The 21,377-nt window shown below is 43.6% G+C and overlaps 1 protein-coding gene across 5 annotated transcripts in view; it reads right to left on the bottom strand.

Annotated features, from left to right (window-relative positions):
• htt (huntingtin) overlaps positions 1-18,511 on the bottom strand; it is a 232,343-nt gene extending 213,832 nt beyond the window's left edge. For 4 of the 5 annotated variants that reach the window (XM_041185572.1, XM_041185571.1, XM_041185570.1 and 1 more), the window contains exon 1: positions 18,144-18,510. In XM_041185572.1, the coding sequence (XP_041041506.1) occupies positions 18,144-18,232 (89 nt within the window). In that variant the 5' untranslated portion in view covers positions 18,233-18,510. Of the gene's footprint in view, positions 1-18,143 lie in introns of all 5 variants that reach the window. The other variant, XR_005942751.1, reaches the window with a different exon arrangement.
• Between the last annotated feature and the right edge of the window lie 2,866 nt (positions 18,512-21,377).

Consider the following 21,377-nt stretch of genomic DNA (forward strand, 5'->3'; position numbering starts at 1 on the left):
TTGAATAGGGTGACAGTAGTATAGTGATAATGTTACTTTACAAGTAATCCAAAGGCCTGGGCTAATGCTCCAGAGACAAGTTCAAATCCCACCATAGATTCGATGGCCTGATGTCAGTAGTAGGGAAAATGCTTGAACCTATTATAAAGGATATGATAACTGGGCACTTAGAAAATAATGGTACGACTGGACAGAGTCAACATGGATTTATGAAAGGGAAATCATTTTTGACAAACCTGTTGGGAGTTTTTTTTTAAGAATGTTACCAGCAGAACAGATAAGGGGGAGCCAGTGAAATGGTATTTTTAGATTTTTAGGAGGCTTTCAATAAGGTCTCAACAAGAGGCTAGTAAGCAAATTTAAGGCACATGGGATTGGGGGTAATATGCTGGTGTGAATCGAGGATTAGTTAGCAGGCATAAAATAGAGACTAGGAATAAACAGATCATTCTCAGGTTGGCAGGCTGTGACTAGTGGAGTACCACAAGGATCAGTGCTTGGGCTCCAGCTATTCACAATCTAAATCAATGATTTGGATGTGGGGACCAAATGTATTTTTGCCAAGTTTGCTGATGGTACAAAATTTGGTGGGAATGAGAGTTGTGAGGAGGATGCAAAGATGCTTCAAGAGGTTTAGGCAAGCTAAGAGAGTGGGCAAGAACATGGTAGATGGAATATGATATGGAACAAAAATGTGAAATTATCCACTTTGGTGGGAAAAATAGAAATACAGAATGTTTCTTAAATGGTGAGAGATTGGAAAGTGTTGATGTCCAAAGGGACCTAGAAGTTCTTGTTTATAAGTCAATAAAAGCCATTATGTAGGTGCAACAAGCAATAAGGAAGGCAAATGGTAAGTTGGCCTGATTCACAAGAGGGTTTGAGTACAGGAGTAAAGAAGTCTTGCTGCATTGTATACAGCCTTGGTCAGACCTCACCTGGAGTGTCGTGTACAGTTTTGGTCTCCTTACCTAAAGGAGCAGATAACTGCCATAGAGGGAGTGCAACGAAGGTACAACAGACTGATTCCTGGATTGGTGAGATTGACGAGACTGGGCTTTTATTCTCTGGAGTTTAGGAGAGTTAGAGGTGATTTCATTGAAGCATACAAAATTCTTACAGGGCTCAAAAGAGTAGATGCAGGAAGGGTGTTTCCCTGGCGTGGGGGGGGGGGGGGGGGGGGGGGGGGTGTTGTTCTAGAAGCAGAGGGGAGGGTCTCAGAATAAGACAGGCCATTTAGGACTAAGGTGAAGAGGAATTTCTTCACTCGGAGGGTGGTGAATCTATGGAGTTCTCTCCCCCAGAAGGCTGTGGAGGGTCAATCACTGAGCATGTTCAAGACTGAGATCGTTAGATTTCCAGATATTTAAAACATCAAGGATATGGTTATAGTGCAGGAAAATGGCATTGAGCCAGAAGGTCAGCCATGACCTAGTTGAATGGTAGAGCTGGTTTGAGGGGTCGAATGGCCTACTCCTACTTCTATGTTCCATTGAGCTGGCCTAGCAAGCCACTTAGTTGTGTCAAATCACTACAGAAAAAAGCAGCATGGGTACAGCTACATTACATGGACTACAGCAATTCAAGAAGGCAGCAGCTCACCACCATCGCTTCAAGGGCAATTAAGGATGGACAGTAATACTGGCCTTGCCAGCAACAGTCATATCCCAAGAATGAATAAAGAATACCAGGGGGCAGAATTACCCCCTCTTCTTTCTATGTAGAAAGCAGCAAGCTGTTTCCAGCAGTTGAGGAGTTAGAACAAGGGACCACAAATGCAAGAATAAATGAGAGATATTTAGAACAGAGCAAGGGAAACCTCTTTACATGGAGACTTGTGAGGCTGTGCAAGTTACTTATTAGGTTAGTGGTCAAGAAAGAAACTCTCTCAGCATTCATGATTAGATTGGATAGGTGGATGAAGTAAATCAGGATAAAAGGGTATGAGAACACATAAGGGTAGGTATATGTGATTAGGACTGTTTGCTTACATGGAGGTTAAATGTCAACAGTCACTGGTTGGGATGATGTGTAGTAAGGTGGAAAGCTATGCTAACTGAAATGACTGACTGGAGGTGTAGAAGTTTCCTCTGGGTAACTCATGTCCCTAACTGTGGGAATTATCAGGGCTGCTTAGTCTTGGCCAACACACCACACTACCCCACCCACCCAAAAACCTGACCTGACCACCCCCCAAACATAAGGACGCACGCATGCACACACAATGTCTATGGACTCCAGAGGACTCAGCAGTATTGTACGCTGACATTTCAACATGTTGCATCACAACATCATCCAGCATTTTTTTCCACTTTGTATTAATTCCAATCCCTGCCCCTCCTCTCTAAGTCACAGCTTCCTTTTTGGACGGTTGCTCAATATTGAACAAGTGGCCTTTCTTCAGGTGGAAAACTCAACAAGGGTCAGCGGGATACACATTTATATGGGGTCTCACACTCGGTGCGCTCAGTCTCTCTCACACATGAACGTATACAAAAGATCAATGGATAATGACTGAAGGCAAAAATCCTGGCCAATTTCCCCTGCTACCTCACTGAAACCATGGAACAGTGAATGCATTAAGAACCAACTCTTAGTGATAAATTACTAAATGCCCATTCCCAAGCCTTGGATAAAAAAAACCTGGTAAGCAGAAGGCCAGCCAGCAGGAGGGTTCTCCAGGGTCCCAGACAGTTTAAATTCTCCCCAGTCAACGTAACCAAGAGCACAAAATTAGACGTCATTACAGTGCATAGTTCATGTGCACAAATCAACTGCCATGTTTCTTAGTTACAATAGTGATGACACATCAAATTACTTTGTTGGTTGTCCCTTTAGAGTACAACTCTGAAGAGGGTGCTGAAGCAGAGGGACCTGAGTGTATATGTGCATAAATTATTTAAGGTGGCACGACAGGTTCAGAGAGCAGTTAATAAAGTTCACAGCATCCATAACCCATCAGAGCCTGGAAATTCCATGGACAGTAATTCACCTCCTGATTCCCCGAAGTCTGTCTGCCATCATTGTGATAGAATACTCTCCACATGCCTGGATGAGTGCAGCTCCAACAACACTCAAGAAGCTCGACACCATCCAGGACAAAGCAGCCTGCTTGGTTGGCACCATATGCAAAGCCTTAAACATTCACCCCCTCCATCAGCTATGCACAGTAGCAGCAGTGTGTACCATCTACAAGATGCACTGCAGCAACTCACCAAGGCTCCTTTGACAGTGCCTTCCAAATCCACAATCTCTGCCACCTAGACTCAGCTGACACATAGGAACACCACCACCTGGAAGTTCCCCTCCAGGCCACACACCATCCAGACTCAGAAACATATCACCGTTCCTTCACTGTTGCTGGGTCAAAACCCTGGCACTCCCTCCCTAACAGCACTAAGGGTGTACCTACACCACATGGACTGCAGCGGTTCAGGGCAGCAGCTCACCACCACCTTCTCAAGGGCAATTAGAGATGGACTATAAATGCTGGTCTTGCCAGTGATACCCACTGGACCCATGAACTAATTGAATAAAACCTTCTCTCTAGATTGTTATTAAGTTCCTCTCTCAATTTTGTCTCTTTTTTTAAACTTTTCTTGGGATGCTTTTTGTGTTCTACTGTGAAGCAGATACAAAATTCTTGTTTGAAGTCTCTGCCATTTCTTTGTTTCCCTTATTAATTCCCCGTTCTCACCCCTCTTAAGGGACCAACGCTCACTGTCACTACTCTTCCCTTTTATATACTTGTAGAAGCTCTTACTGTCCGTTTTTATATTTCTTGCTAGTTTTCTTCATTCTCCAATTTCTCCCTCTTTATGATTTTAGGTTATCCTTTGCTGGTTTCTAAAATGTTCCCAATCTTCTGGCCTACCACTAATCTTTGCAGCATTGTACATCTTTTCCTTCAATTTGATACCATCCTTAACTTCCTTACCCAAGGATGGTGCATCCTTCTAAAATACAGGATTTTGATCACCACAAGGATCTTGATCACCACAGGGACCCTAGTTTGATTGGGAATAATTGCATAATATATTGCTCTGGCCATTAAAATAAACTGCCCTTTAAAAAAAAAAAATTGACTGAAGTAATAACTTGGTTCTGTATAACCCATATGACCCCAAATGATTCACAGAAGTGTTATGAAAACAAAAATTGACACCAAGCCACATAAAGGATGGGAAATCACAGCATGGTCAATGAGGCAGATTTTAAGGAATATCTTAAAGGAGAAGAGAGAGGGGTCTGTGGAGAGAATTCTTGAGTTTAAGGCCTAGATCACTGGAGCCACGGGCGCCAATGGCAAAACGATTAATCAGACATGTGCAAGAGGTCAGAATTAGGGGAGCACAAAGGTTTGTAGAGCTGAAGGAGGTGACAGAGATAGGGAGCATCAAGGTCATGGAGGAAACTGATAGTAAAGATAGGAATTTTTAAGTTTGAGGCATTGATGGACTGGCCGGTCAATGGAGGTCAACAAGCATAGGAGTGATGGATGAATGGGACTTGGTGGAAGCTAGGGTACATGCAGCAGAATTTTGGATAAGCTGAAGTTTACTGAGGGCATTAGGTGTGAGGTCAGCCAGGAGAGCTCTGGATAGTCGACTCTAGAGGTAGCAAAGGCATGGATGAGGGTATAGCAGCTGATGAGCTGAACTAGGAGCAGAAACAGGCAACACTGCGGATACAAAAGTAGGCAGAGTTGGTGGAGAGGATATTAGGTCAGAAGCTCAGCTCGGGGTCAAACAGGACACAAAGATTGCGAACGGCCTAGTTCATTTTTAAACAGTGGCGAGAGAGAGGGGTGGAGTCGGTATGGAAAAACAATTCAAAATATTCAACAAAATTACATTCCATTGAAGAACAAAAACTCAGCAAGAAAGACTCATTCATGGGCTCACTCAGGAAGTTAAGGATAGTATTACATTAAAAGAGTCCTATTAAGTTGCAAAAAACAGCAGCAAGCCTGAGGATTGGGAGTACTTCCGAAACCAGCAGAGGGCCACCAAAAAGTTGTTAACAAGGGAAAAAAATAGAATGAGAGTAAACTAGCCAGAAATATAAAAGCTCATACAACCTGTTTTAGAAGTATATAAAAGAAAAAGGGTAGCCACATTAAATATTGGCCCCTTAGAAGCAAAGACAGAAGAAATTATCTTGGCGAATGAGGAAATGGAGGAATTAAACAAATATTTTGTGCCTATCTTAACAGTAGAAAACATAACTTTCACACCAGAAACAGACAGTAGCCTAGGGGTTAAAAAGGGTGATAAAATTAAGGAAATTAATATCAGCAGAGAAAAAGTATTGGAGAAACATAAGTATTGGAAAAACTAAAATGCGACAAATCCCTGGGGCCTGATGGCCTATACCCTAGGGTTCTAAAGGAAATAGCTGCAGAGATAGTGGATGTGCTAGCTATGATTTTCCAAAATTCCTTACATTCGGAAACAGTCCCATTAGATTTGAAGTTGAAAAATGTTACACCGCTTTCCAAGAAAGAAGGGAGGGAGAAAACCATGAGCTACAGGCCAGTCAGCCTAATATCAGTTGTTGGGAAAATGCTGGAATCCATCATTAAGGAAGTCTTAACAATGCACTTAGAAAAGCATGGTGTGATTAGAACAAGTCAATAGTGTTTTACTCAAGGGAAATCCTGTTTGACAAATTTATTGGAGTTTTTTAAGGATATAACTAGTAGGGTAGATAAAGGGAAACCAGTAGATGTAGCATACCTGGATTTCCAAAAGGCATTCAATAAGGTTCCACACAAAAGGTTGATAGACAAAATAAGGGCTCACGCAGTTGGGGTAATATTTTAGCATGAATAGAGGATTTGTTAACAGATAGAAAGTGTTATGGCCCACCCCCAGGTGAAGTTCCTCAAACTTGTTGATCCAGGTGAGACCCCTCAATTTGGTGCCATCTGTCTGGGACACCCCCAAATTGTTATGCCCCAGGTGAGGAAGGATGAACTGGCTCCCTGCCTTTATTTAGCACCACTCCTTCTGTTGGTCGCAACAAGATTTAATCGAAAAGGGACCCCTTTCGCGCATGCCTTTTTCCCAGACCCAATCGTTCTGGTTTTGACAGAGCCAATTTGATCAGACTTTGAGTTAAAGGCAAGAGTGAGTTTATTAACTACTAAAGGCAAGAAAGGATAAAACATTTGCATATATGGTCATACAGGTTAAAAGTAAGAGATAGCTTGAAATAAGTGAATATATACACATGTTGAAAAAAAGTATATGGAACAGTCCTTGACTTGTAGGGAGTAGGTGATCGAGCATTGTGGCTGTTGCAATTTGAGATCCCAGTAGAATTGACTTCAGTAGTTGAATAGTCAGTTTCAAGGTTCCAGTAGTGTTGAATTCAGTAGAGGGGGAGAGAGATCGGGATAACTACAAAATGGCAATTTGCAGGGATACTGTTTGTGGCTGCTGCTTCTTAGTCAAACTTCCAGCACTTGCTCTCTCAGAACGCCCACCAACATTCAGTCACCAGGGCCGCTTTTCAGCTCACTTTTAACCCCTCCTTGGTATATTCCAAGTGGGAAGCGAATTCACAAATCTGTATGGACATTGCTCACGGAATTTCTTGATGAGACAATATTTATCTCCCATCATGTCCCATTGCTCCCTCTGGTAGAGACAATAAGTTTCTGGAGGTCTTTGGAAGTACCTTGTCTGGCAACAGGATGGGGTTCATTATTTCTGAGGGAGTCACCCTGCAGCATTCCAGCTAGTGGCTTGTGTACATTTTGAAAACTCAGGTCTTTTTTTTTTTAAAAAAGTCCAATATTTCCGGACACAATTTGGTACAATTCACTTGCACAAGGAATGCAGGTGGTTAGTTATGCAGGTGCAACAAGCAATTAGGAACGCAAATGCCATGTTGGCCTTTATTGCAAGGGGATTGCAGTACAAGAACAAATAAGTCTTGCTACATTTATACAGGGTTTTGATGACCGTATGCAGTTTTGATCTCCACATTTAAGAAAGGATATACTTGTATTGCAGGCGGTGCAGCGAAGGTTCACTAATTTGGTCCCTGGGATGAAGGGGTTGTCCTATGATGAGAGGTTAAGTAAATTGGGTTTACGTCCTCTGGAGTTTTGAAGAATGAGAGGCAATCTCATTGAAACCTACAAAATTCTGAAGGGTAGATGCTGGAGATTGTTTCCGCTGGTTGGGGAATCTAAAAACAAGGGGGCAGATACTCAGGATAAGGGGCCGATCATTTAGGATTGAGATGAGGAGAAATTACTTCACTCAGACTGTTGCGAATCTTTGGAATTCTCTACCTCAGAGGGTTGTGGATGCTGTATCATTGAATATATTTAAGGCTGGGATATACAGGTTTTTGGTCTCTCAGGGAATTAAGGAATATGGGAGTGGGCGAGAAAATGGAGTTGAAGCCCAAGATCAGCCATGATCATATTGAATGGCAGAGCAGGCTTGGCAGGCCATAAGGTCTACTGCTGCTCCTATTTTTCATGTTGAGTTTGTGGGAGGAGTTGAGTTTGTGGGAAGAACCAAAGACAATGGCAGACTGATTACAGCACAACTCAGGAATTACAACAATTCTTAAAGGTCTCTTTGTCTGTGTACGTGGCATCATTCCAGACTATGTTTAGAGCAGGTAGGGTTAAAAATTGGGGCATTATTTTCCAATAATTATGGCAGGGTCAAATATTTTTCCAAACTATTTCTATTGCAGCTGTTGCCTGTCAAGGCTGTAAATGTCGGATCGACCCATGATACTTGAGCTCATGGATAACAGTCAACCCCAAGAGAATTCCTTGAGCAGTGTATATGCTGCAATTGCTTCAACCGACGAAGTGTAACAGCTCAGGTAACCTGCGGTCATTAAGCATGACATCACCAGCTCACTCAGGCAACAGAACACAACCCACTCATGTCTAAGACATAGATGACATGAATGCATTTTAAATTTTACAATGCAGCATATGCCCTTTATTATATGCTAACCAAATGTAAGTTAAAAAAAACTACTCATGTAGCTAGTTGGCTAGATATTTTTTCAGCTCTTTCCTGGACTCGAACTCAAGTTCTGTCGAAGGGTCATGAGGACTCGAAACGTCAACTCTTTTCTTCTCCGCCGATGCTGCCAGACCTGCTGAGTTTTTCCAGGTAATTCTGTTTTTGTTTTGGCTAGATATATACTTGTCCTCTTCAAGGGCCAACGCAGGCACCATTCTCAGACCCCTACCCTAGTTAACACTGCAAAACTCATTGAGGGAAGGTCTGTTCTCCTATCAGTTTCTATTTTTTTCCCTTCTCTTCTCTCAACCCCGCCACTCCTCCATACCAAACTTCACCCATCTTTTTGAAAGTCACCTTGGGGTGTTTTCAACATTAAAACTAGAATCACCTATTTAATAGCAACTTTCAGAATAAATTGGTTAAGTACATGAGGGGGAAAGTTTGCAAAGCTACAGGGAAAGAGAAGGGGGAAGAGGAGGAAGTAGGGTCAACTGGATAGCTCTTCCAAAGAGCCAGCACAGGCAAGATAGGTTGAATGGCTTCCTTTTGTGCTGTCCAATTCTGGGATCTAAATAAAAGCAGTTGTTCAGGTATTTTGGCACTTTGCCACAATGCAATAGGACCACGAAAAAATTTAAGTAACCTCAAGCCACACTAATAGAAATTAATTCCTGCACAATAGCACGCATACACATACATATTTTAATTAAATTTTAAAATAATTTAATCCTGGAACTCCCTCCCTAACAGCAGACTGCTGCAATTCAAGGCAGCAGCTCACCACCACCTTCTCAAGGGCAATTAGGGATGGACAACAAATGCTGGCCGAGCCAGCAACCCCACACCCCATGAAGGAATTTTTTTTAAAAGTTAGATCTCTGGGATGGGGTCATTTTCTTTTACTGTTATCATTCATTTATATGTAATTTTTTAACGGGCACACAAAGCGCTTGAAATAAATTTCTGTACGGACAATAAAGTGAATTGATTAAAACATGCTGGCACACTAAAGCACAATAGGGCATGTACGTTCACCTCCACCACAATGAGTATTCCTGATTGCAGCCATGCTGGTTAGAATAGCACAACAGAGGCAAGGTCGTTTCTCTCAAGGGTCAATTTCACTTTGCCACTGTCTCTTTCCTGGAGTTTCCAATCCTCCAGGCTTATCCTTGAGCTTCCAGGAATTAAAGGTCAATCTCCCGGACATTGTGACACTAACCCAGCAGAAAAATCATAAGTTTTATTTTTCCGTTTCTTTGAACAATTTTGTTCATTTCTTCCAAAATATTGAAGTCAAGGGGAAACGTGCAGCACTCAGCTCGGTTACAACCCCATCACTGGTGACCTCAGCCGAGATCAGCACGATCTGTGAACTGGGAGCTCTCCCTGGTCTGAAAAGGTTGGGCCATTCATCAAATCAACTTGTTGAGCCAAAGGAACTATTATTAGCTCAATATATCACTTTATACATCATATTTGCTTCCATTTCACAGCAGCAAATAAGAAGAGCAAAGAAAGATGAAACAAATGATCAGGAGGCCATTTTTTTTTAAAAGAAACTCAACGATTGCAACAAACAAAAAGTAACTCACAATGATGTACAACCTCAGTTCTCTTCAAGCTGTACCAAGCTGATAGAATTTTACAGCACAGATACAGGCTATTCGGCCCAAAGGATGTTTATGATCTACGTGTTTATCTAGCTTCCCCTTAAATGCATCTGTACTATTCACCTCAACCACTCCTTGCAGTAGCCAGTTCCACATTTGAACCACATTCTGGGTAAAGTTCCTCCTGAATTCCCTATTACATTTATTACCTTACATATTCCATTTTTGTTTCATTATGGAAGTCCTGCAATGCAGACTCTCTAATTTAAATACATAAAAATTAGTACTACAAATAATGTCACAAAAGCCAAAAAGTCACCACAAAGCTGAGTTGAGGCCTAATTTCACTACAGATTTTTGTAGTGGCGATTAAATATAAATACAAAAAACAATCATGGGTTTATAATAAAATCCTGCAATGCTGACACATCAAGCAAACACCTAGTTAGGTCCAATGGAATATTTTTTTTCACCTTTTAGAAATACGAATGTGCCATAGTTTTATTTTTTAGACTATGTAATATTACTGCTTAGCTGAGTAAAGGCAGCAATCTATGACTGGTGTCAGCTGTGACTCAGTGTTAACATTCTCAGTATTGAGTCAAAAGGTTATGGAGGTGGGAGGGGGGAGGGGGGTGGGCAGCACACAATCCAGGCAGACACGCCCAGTGCAGCACTGAGGGGCTGCTACACTATCAAAGGTGCCATCTTACAAATGCTACATTAAACTGAGGCCATAGCTGCTTTCTCAAGTGGACATAAAAAATCCCATTGGCATTATTTCAAAGAAGAGCTGGAGAGTTCTCCCTGGCACCCTGGCCAATATTTAGGCCTCAACCAACAGATGGCCAGGTTATTATCACATTGCTGTTTGCGGAAGCTTGCTGTGCAAAAACTAGTTGTGTTTCCTACATTACAGCAATGACCACACTTACAAAACTCCTTTATTGGTTGTACAGCTATTTTAGATGTCCTGATGTCATGAAAGGCACTACATAATTGCAAGTTAGGCTTCTATCAATAGTGACATGACATGGAAAGCCCAATGACAGAGTTCACTCTCTCTCCACACAACACACTGAAGTGTCAACAAACTTGACAATATCACGCCTAAGATATCGAATGTATTCAACTTAATCATGAAAGGTCAAGCTTACACTTTATTCAAATTTGGATTATAACTTGCAATTTAAGACTAAAGCCCAATGAAGTCAAGTTGCACGCACCACACATATGGTACACCTGTTTGAACACTTTTAATGTAAACTCGTTGTATCATGATTCATGAGGCACCAGCTGCTGCACCTGTTACATATGGTCCTTATGAAAAATTTAATAAAAGCAATTACACTGCTTTTCTCAATACAGTAATGCCAGGCATGCATTAACAAAAACAAACAATATGTACTAGGGCTGAGGGGGGACTATTATTTATTCTTTCACTGAAAATGAGAAAATCAAAGAGTGCCACATTGTCTTGCAAAACACAAAAATAAATCACTACTCCTTACTGCTTCCTCACTCCCTCATTAACAGCACTCACCAACTCTGTTGATTTGATTAACTCACACCTTTATGTCAGCAGGTTGTGGATTGAAACAGGACTTGAAGCAGAGTAACAACTTGCATTTCTACTGCACCTTTAATGGAATGAAATGTCCCAAGGCATTTCACAGGAGAGTTATCAAACAAAATTTGACACTGAACCACATAAGGAGATATCAGAACAGGTGACAAAAACCATGGTCAAAGAAGGTTTAGGAGCAGCTTAATTTTTTAAAAATTCTTTCATGGTATGTGGGCCTACAAACAAGGAGCAGCAGTAGGCCATTCAGCCCCTCAAGCCTGCTCCATTATTTAATAAGATCATGGCTGATCTGATAGTAACCTGAAATCTGCATCCCACCCACCGCTGATAACCTATCACCCCCTTGCTTACCAAGAATCCATCCACCTCTGCCTTAAAAATATTCAAAGACACTGTTTCCACCATCTTTTCAGGAAGAGAGTTCCAAAGACTGAGTGAAAACATTTCGCCTCATCTCTGTTTTAAATGGACAACCCCTTATTTTTAAAGTGACCCCTAGTTCTAGTTTCTCCTACAAAAGGAAACATCCTCTCCACTTCCACCCCTCAGGATCTTGTGTGTTTCAATCCAGTCGCCTCTTACACTTCTAAACTCCAGCTGATACAAGCTCAGTCTGTCCAACCGTTCCTCATAAGACAACCCATTCCTCGTATTTGATTGGTAAGCCTTCTCTAAACTGCCTCCAATGCAGTCGAGGCCAACATTTATTGCCCATTCCTAAATGCCCTCAAGAAGGTGGTGGCGAGCCACCTTCTTGAACCACTGCAGTCCACAGAGCTGTTAAGAAGGGAGTTCCAGGAATGTGACCCAGCAAAGTGAAGGACCGTGACCTCTAGTCAGGGTGGTGTGTGAGTTGGAGGGGAACTTGCAGTTGGTGGTATTCCTGTGCATCTTGCATCTGCTGCCCTTGTCCTAGCTGATGGTGGTCGCGGGTTTGGCCGGTGCTGTTGAGTCTTGCTGCAGTGCATCTTGTAAGATGGTGGCAGCAGTGTACACCATGGGTCGGTGGTAAAGGAAGTAAATACTTGATGTGGTGGATGGGGTGCAAATCAATGGGGCTGCTTTGCCCTGGAATGTGTCAAGCTTCCCGAGTGTTGCTGGAGCTGCAAACATCCAGGCAAGTGGAGAGTGCTCCATCACACTCCTGACTTTTGCCTTGTAGATGGTGGACAGGCTTGGGGAGTCAGGTGGTGATTCACTAGCCAGAGAATTCCCAGCCTCTGATTTGCTCTTGCAGCCACAGTATTTATGGTCCAGATCAGTTTCTGGTCAATGGTAAACCCCAGAATGTTGATAGTGGGAGATTCAACAATATTAATGCCATTGAATGTCAAGGGTGATTGTTAGATTCTCTCTTGTTGGAGATGGTCATTGCCTGACACTTGTGTTGTGTGAATGTTACTTGCCATTTATTAGCCCAAGCCTGAATGTTGCCCAAGTCTTGGTGCATTTGGGCACAGACTGCTTCAGTATCTGAGAAGTTGCAAATGCCGAACATCCCCACTTCTGACTTTATGATGGAGGGAAGATCATTGATGAAACAGTGAAGGTGGTAGGTCGAGGACACTATATTGAAGAACTCCTGTAGCGATATCCCAGAATTGAGGTGATTCACCTCCAACAACCTGTTTTTCTAGGGCTCTTTGATGCCACACTCAGTCAAATACTGCCTTGATGTCCAGTGCAGTCACTTTCTCCTCATTTCTGGAGTTCAGCTCTTTTGTCCATGTTGGACCAAGGCCGTAGTAAGGTCAGGAGCCGAGTGACCTGATAGAACCCAACAGAGCATCAGTGAGTGGGTTATTGCTGAGTAAGTGCTGCTTGATAGCACTGTCAACAACACTTTCCATCACTTTGCTGATGATCGAGAGTGGACTGATAGGGCGGTAATTGGCCGGGTTGGATTTGTCCTGCAATTTTCACATTGCCAGGTAGATGCCAGTGTTGGAACAGCTTGGCTAGGGGCATGGTTAGTTCTAGAGCACAAATCGTCAGTGCTATTGCCAAAATGGCCCATAGCCTTTACAGTATCTAGTGCCTTCGGCCATTTCTTGATATCACGTGGAGTGAATCAAATTGGCTGAATACAGTCATTTGTGATGCTATGGTTTTCAGGAGGCCGCCAAGATGGATCATCCCCTTGGTACTTCTGGCTGAAGAAAGAAAGAAAGAGCGAGGTAGAGAAACAAAGAGGTTTAGGGAGAGAATTCCAGAGTTTGCAGACTTGGCAGCTTGAATGCATGGCTGCCAAAGGTGGAGCAGTTAAAAGTGGGGATGCACATGTGGCAAGAATGAGAGGAGCACAGAGATCTTGGAGGTTTCCCAATTGGAAACCGAATATAAGTCAGAGAGCACGGGAGATAAGGGCGAAGGGGACTTGGGGATAGTTAAGATACATACAACAGAACTTTGGATGAGCTTGAGTTTACAAAGGTGGGAGACTGGCCAGGGGAGCAGAAAGATCAGGCTGACAATCGGCACATCACATCATTCTCAGAAGTGCCTTCCCTTTTGAAGAGATTGACGTTGCAGCTACCTGTTCAGTCCATATTAAAATTTTAATGGGAAGGCATTTCATAAACTGAACTCCAGCAGTGGAATTTTCCCAACTTAGTCCCTGGCCAAATGGAAGGACCAGTTGCAGGTTGAAAATCAGGCAGGAATGGGCTTTGCCAACACTCTTTAACTGAGCCTTTGCGTTCCTGGCCAATCAGAGAGGGCAGGTGAGCTCACATGCCCCTTCTGTCAAAGGAAGGATTTCTAATTGGTATTCTGAAAGCAGGAGATCAAAAGGATCGAGTGGCTTTCTGCATCTGAACCTACCTTGCTAAACAGGTCTCAAATATTATCCTTTGATTGGCTGCTGAAATATTGGTGAGCCACAGTTAAGGGAACTATTTCTTGCTGTATGGGAGCACCATGCCCATGTCTGCTCCATTTCATAATGTTTTACAAAGGCCACTAACTCACTGGCCATCTAAGTTCATTGGTGCTGTACCACTCCTGAGTTTTGAAATAATTTGTTTTTCTATTACTCATTTACAAGATGTGAACATCACTGGCAAAACTGGCATTTACTGTCCATCCCAAGTTATCCTAGAGTGGTGGGCCATCTTGAAATTGGTAGTGGTGTTATACAACTGTGTGGCCTGCTGGACCACTTCAGAGGATAACAATAATATTGTCTATTAATAAGAACTAAATTTTGCTTCCATTATTGGAGCAATTTGAACTCAACGCAAGTAATTAAGGAGGTTTTCATTTCCTGTGTGTGAGAATTTAAAAACATTCAAAATTCAAGAGCTGGAAATGCCCCAGGATAATTTCCCATAATATCTCTGAACAATTTAAGTGAGCAGGTAAAAATTGCATCTTTCCGCATTTACTCACACAAATGGAGATGGTGGCGTAGTGGTAATGTCACTGAACTAGTAATCCAGAGGCCCAGGTTAATGCTCAGGGGACATGGGTTCAAATCCCATCACACTGGATGAATTTAAATTCAATTAATAAATCTGGAATATAACACTAGTCTATGGTAACCACAAAACTATCATCGATTGTTGTACAAACCCATCTGTTTCACTTATGTCCTTTAGGGAATGAGGTTGACTTTTAACTGCCCTCTGAAATGGCCTAGCAAGCCATTCAGTTCAAGGGCAGTTAGGGATGGGCAACAAATGCTGGCCTTGCCAGATATGCCCACCTCGTATGCAAGAATTTAAAAAATTAAAGGTAGCTTCATCAATTAGTAACAAAAGCCTCACTAAATCAATTCACTAATACTGACAAATCACTTATCTGATGATATAAATCAAAGAGTGCATAAAACCATTGGCAAGCTTTTAATTAGAGCTTGGGGTATAATTGGCAAGTACAGTGAATTTTGGTGGCAGTAAAAGTACTATGCATCATACTGAAAGTCATTTGCAGGGTTTGCATCTGTTTTATGTTTGAGTCAAGAATTTTATTAACTATATATGAGCTGATGAAATTACTTTCATCTCTACTTTCCCAAGATGAATGTAAATAAGCGTGATGGCTGGGGGGGTTGCAAGAGAAGTGTTGTGGGAGGAGTCTATGATAGAATGGACTCTGAAGGGAATGGCCTTGATGGTTTTAGCTTGTCAGTGCCTTTTTATCACTTAGTACTCCGTGTAGACATCCATAAAGAAAAACACCTTGCCGAGAATCAACTCCAGATCTATTCAGAATAACATTTTCCTGAGGCTCAGTTTAGGGTGGCCCTTTCGTTTCTTGACTCTAATGCCGATCAGAATTTACGACTGACAAGTTAAGTCAGCTCAATCACTGCAAAATCATGGCAAGACCATTTACAGATTGTGAGGATTGGTTTCTCCTTCCCCCAACCCAGTGAACAATGTTGAAATGGTCTATCAATCCTGACACCAATTTTCCAATGAAATCCACAGAAGAGGTAAACTCTGTAGCATTGGGTCCTACACAGGACATCTAAACTTTTGCCGGATGCCATTAGCTGTTATACCCTTAAGACTACATCACATCCAAACCTCTCATCTCCTGAAAAATCGCTGGCAAATATCCCAAATATATGTTGCCTACAAAGAATAAAGGCCAACGCCAAATTAAGCAAAAAGTATATTGTCGATAATAAATGATAACGTTAGACATGTGATAATGATAGTAATTCGACTTACATTTCTCACAGGGTTACATGAACTCTTAAAGCATTGTATTGCACTCCCCATTAGCTATTATTACTGACAGGAACTGCAGTAGTGTATTACATCCACTTGTCAATCAGGTTAATGAACAAGTATTTGCAAACTTGGGGTATTTTTATTCAAACCCGCATTTTTAAAAAGTCGTCAGAAATTATGCTCTCGGAAAAATAACTACCTTGCAAGACATTAGCATTTTGAATAATAAATAACTGGAAATAAACAAAAATAGTTACAGTTCCATTGCATATTATCAATCTCAAAAGAACCTCACACACTGACTGGAGTAAGTGTCTCTTGTTAAACGGGATTCATCAGCAGGAGCAGAAGAATGTCAATGTACAGTAAACACTCCCACTGTATAGATTTCACCAAGCTACACTAGCAAATGCAGGTATTTAACAAAACCTGAAAGTTGGGAACTTTTCACCAGCTGATGCACCATCATGCCCCCAGTTTCATAAACTTCACTTTTTATGCTACCTGTCCCATCCCACTTCCAGTAAGTTCACTCTTAACAATATTGGCCTTAGTCAGCTACAGAGAGCTAGAACGTATACATCCCTCTGTGCAAAAAAGGAACCGAGCAAGCTTGTTGAGGTAATTGAACACCCCAGGTGAGTGGAAACCCTTGTGATTAAAATACTCCCCTCCCAAAGACTGAACATACCAATCAGCATCTATATAGGTGTTGAGTTTCAATAGGAAAAATAACAGCAATGCTGCTGAGTGAATATGGATGAGGGGCAGGGAAAGGTCCCACCCTAATATCCCAACCCCATTCCACTTTCCACACAAACATACAACCCTGAGCCCCACTTATCTTGCAGCACTTTTCACCACATTTTAAAAGATCAGGGTTGCCTTCTCGAGTTCTCTGCCCAAAGACAGATCTGTCCCACAGCACCACAACTTCTACGTGTAGGGCAAGGAAGCAGGTCCCAAATCTATCACAGACAAAACGGGGATCAAACCCCATGCCGTTGGCACAAATCTGATCCATACCAGTAGGCCGGCCAACTGAGCCACACAGCCGCCGCCCCCCACCCCCACCGGGGCAACATACACTTTTATGTGTATGTTGTAGCTTGGAGATATGGATAGTGATGGTACAGGCTCCAATTTCTCTCCATCACATGGCTGAGCAGGAATCTCTCCCACTCTTACCATCTGACATTGGCTTATGTTGAAGGGGTTTGCAAGTTGGTACACAACCTGTTTTGGCCACGTTACGAATGCAGCTTCCTTGGTCATCAAGTCTTGGAGTGGAATTTGAACCTGGAGCTTCTGGCTGAGAGGCACAGGTGTTACTCACTGCGCCACGAGACCTCCACTGGTGCCTATTAAATTCATTAATCCATTTCTCTCTACAATATTGTCCACCTCTATAACAAATTTGGGTGCAATCCCAGGGAAAGTGTACCAAAATACAACTAAATAAATAAACAAGCACTCCTCCCCCTCCACAATCTGTGAAAAGGCAACGTATCACGTGCAGGATCTCCAGCAGATGTTAATTTTTTGTTCTCACTATTAGTGCTGACTGACCCACTGAGTGCTTACAGCATTCTCTGTTTCAGATTTCCAGCATCTGCAGTTTATGTTATTGTTGCTCTCCTTTCCTGGCCCCAAACCTCCAGCAAAGGTATTCAAAAGAAAACAGCACTATCAACGTGGAAACATCTTGCATGCAGCTCTACCAACAGAAACCACATCGATGAATACAGAATTCGGACGACAAAAGCACAGAAACCTGATCATCTCCCAGACTTCCTGGAGCCCCCTTCAGACACCCAGGGACTGTATTTGACCATGTGCATCTGTGCATGTCTGTATTTTTGAGTCTACATCTGTACGTTTGCATGGGCCTGCATGCATGTTGCCTGTGCACTGTGCATTAATTTCGGTATTTGCTTGCACGTCTTTTCATATTAGCGCCTCGGCCCACCCCGTGGGCCAGAGCACCTTTGTGCACCTGTGGCAGAGCACCTTTGTGCACCTGTGGCAGAGCGTCTCTGTATATCTGTGTCACAGTGTTTTTGTATATGCGTCAGAGGATCTTTGTATGTCTATGTCTCAGTGTTTTTGTGTATTTGTATATGTGTCAGTATATGTTGTTGTATGTATGCGTGATTGTGTGTGCCAGCGTGTAAACCCTTGCGTGTTTTTTTTGCGTGCGTGTTACCGTTTTTTCGTGTGCGCGCGTCACTCTCGGGATATGTTTACTCACTGTTTTTGCCCCGGCTCCTCGCTGGACGGTCCCTGCTGGAATGACTTTAGTGACTCGAAGGCCTTCATCAGTTTCTCCATGGTTGCCATTTTATTGGGGAGAGAGACAGATATCGTGAGGGGGAGGCGGGAGGAGAGACGCTCGGGAATCTTACTCCTTGCAAAGGAATTTTTAATCCCAACACCAAACACACCAAGACCACCGCTCCGAGTGAGTGAGTGGGTGGGTGGGTGCGTGCGTGCGTGCCGGCCGCTGCAGGGTTTCTAGCCGCAACGCACACACCGGCTGAAGCGTCCGATCTCGCCAAGCTCGACCGTCACCGCCATCTTGCTGAGGAAATATCCCACTAACACCCCCTTGCAACCTAACCTGACGGCGCCGGCCCCGCCCCGCCCATTGATTGATGGGGGCCCCCCCCCCCAATGACCAATCGTCAATCTCGGTTTTGTCTTTTGCACCAATCGAAATGGGGTAAGGGGCGGGAGCGATAGGGACATCCTAACTTGACGTTGCACCGCCTTTCTCCGCCGGCCGAGCGCCGATTGATGTACCAGGTAACCAATCGGCGATTTGTATTTGCGTCCTCTAGACCAATGATGGCCGTCTGGGGGCGGGACGGATTGGAACATTGCCCCACTGCGCCGCTTAACCCGCCCCCCCACCTGCGTCCAATGAATGGACGCATTAACCAATAATTGATCGGTATTTAGGCACCTGAGACCAATCAGAGTGGCTTAAGGGCGGGACAGACTGGGACAATTGCCGTGCGCCCCCAGCTAATTGATGGGCTCGTTGGCCAATAGGCGATCGGTATTGAGCCATCGACGGCGTCCCGAGATCGAGACAGAAGAGGAACCGAACGCTGCAAAAAACCCCGCTTTGGCGCCGAAAATGCTGAGTGACGGCTCTAGTGACCAATCAAAGATCAGGGTGGGGCCAATGAGAAGAAGGGTAAGGTGGGCTTTTTGGGTTGTCTATCAAAGAAGACCAGATCCACAACACAGCCTTGATATAAGGGGCAAAAACAAAAATAGCTGGAAAAACTCAGCGGGTCTGACACCATCTGCGGAGAGGAACACAGTTAACGTTTCGAGTCTGTATGACTCTTCAACATAACTAAGGAATTATAGATATAAAAACAAAAAAACTGCAGATGCTGGAAATCCAAAACAAAAACAGAATTACCTGGAAAAACTCAGCAGGTCTGGCAGCATCGGCGGAAAAGAAAAGAGTTGACGTTTCGAGTCCTCATGACCCTTCGACAGTTCTGTCGAAGGGTCATGAGGACTCGAAACGTCAACTCTTTTCTTTTCCGCCGATGCTGCCAGACCTGCTGAGTTTTCCCAGGTAATTCTGTTTTTGTTAAGGAACTATAGAAATGAGGTGAAATGTAAACTGGTTGAGGGGGTTGGGACGGGTAGAGCTGGATAGGGGGCCAGTGATAGGTGGAAGCAAAGAAGAGATTGCCAATGATGTCATAGACAAAAGGACAAAGGGGTGTTGATGGTGGTGATATTATCTGAGGAATGTGCTAATGGTGACATTAAGGGTAGAAAGCAGGATGAGCAAGTGACAGATAGCCCTAGTGGGGGTGGGGTGGGGGGAAGGGATCGAAATAGGCTAAAAGATGGAGATAAAACGATAGACTGAAATACATTTAAAAATAAGTGAGAAAAGAAAAATATATATTTTTTTTAATTATAAGTAATTGGAAAAAGGGAGATCAGAAAGGGGGAGGGGATGGAGGAGAGAGTTCATGATCTGAAGCTGTTGAATTCAATATTCAGTCTGGAAGGCTGTAAAGTGCCTAGTTGGAAGATGAGGTGCTGTTCCTCCAGTTTGCATTGAGCTTCACTGGAACAATGCAGCAGGCCAAGGAAGGACATGTGGGCATGAGAGCAGGGTGGTGTGTTGAAATGGCAAGCGACAGGGAGGTCTGGGTCACGCTTGCGGACAGACCGAAGGTGTTCTGTAAAGCAGTCACCCAGTCCGCATTTGGAGTCTCCAATATAGAGGAGACCTCATGGGAATAGCGAATGCAGTAGACTAAATTGAGGGAGGTGCAAATGAAGTGCTGCTTCACTTGAAAGGAGTGCCCTACATCACATCAACAATTTCACCATGGACATCCAATCCCTGTACACTTCCATCCCCCACCAGGATGGTCTGAGGGCTCTCTGCTTCTTCCTCAAACAGAGGCCTGAACAATCCCCATCCACCATTACTCTACTCCATCTAGCTGAACTTGTTCTCTCACTGAACAATTTCTCCTTAAACTCATCTCACTTCCTCCAAATCCTCATGGGTCCCAGCTATGCCTGTCTCTTTATGGGGTATGTGGAACATTCCTTGTTCCAGTCCTACTCAGGCCCCCTCCCACAACTTTTTCTCCGGTACATTGATGACTGCTTCGGTGCCGCTTCATGCTCTCGTCTTGATCTGGAAAAATGTATTAATTTTGCTTCCAATTTCCACCCCTCCATCATTTTCACATGGTCCATCACTGACACTTCCCTTCCTTGACCTCCCTGTCTCAATTTCTGGAGATAGAATGTCCACCAATATTCATTACAAGCCTACCGACTCCCACAGCTACCTCGACTACAGCTCCTCACACCCCGCTTCCTGTAAGCACTCCATCGCATTCTCTCAGTTCCTTCGCCTCCGTCGTATCTGTTCTGATGATGCCACTTTCCAAAACAGTTCCTCTGAAATGTCTTCCTTCTTCCTTAACCGAGGTTTTCCACCCACGGTAGTTGACAGGACCCTCAACCGTGGCTGGCCCGTCTCCCGCGCATCCACCCTCACAATTTCCTCTCTCTCCCAGAATCATGTTAGGGTCCCCCTTGTCCTCACTTATCACCCCACCAGCCTCTGCGTTCAAAGGACCATCCTCCACCATTTCCGCCAACTCCAGTATGATGCCACCACCAAACACATCTTTCCTTCACCCCCCCCCGGCGGCTTTCCACAGGGATTGTTCCCTCCGGGACACTCTGGTCCATTCCTCAATCACCCCCTACACCTCGACCCCCTCCCACGGCACCTTCCCATGCAACCGCAGAAGGTGCTACACCTGCCCCTTTACTTCCCCCCTCCTCACTGTCCGAGGGCACAAACACTCCTTTCAAGTGAAGCAGCACTTCATTTGCACTTTCCTCAATTTAGTCTACAGCATTCGCTGCTCCCAATGCGGTTTCCTCTACATTGGAGAGACCAAACGCAGACTGGGTG

This window comes from Carcharodon carcharias, chromosome 4 (assembly GCF_017639515.1).
Source record: "Carcharodon carcharias isolate sCarCar2 chromosome 4, sCarCar2.pri, whole genome shotgun sequence".
Taxonomy (NCBI): domain Eukaryota; kingdom Metazoa; phylum Chordata; class Chondrichthyes; order Lamniformes; family Lamnidae; genus Carcharodon; species Carcharodon carcharias.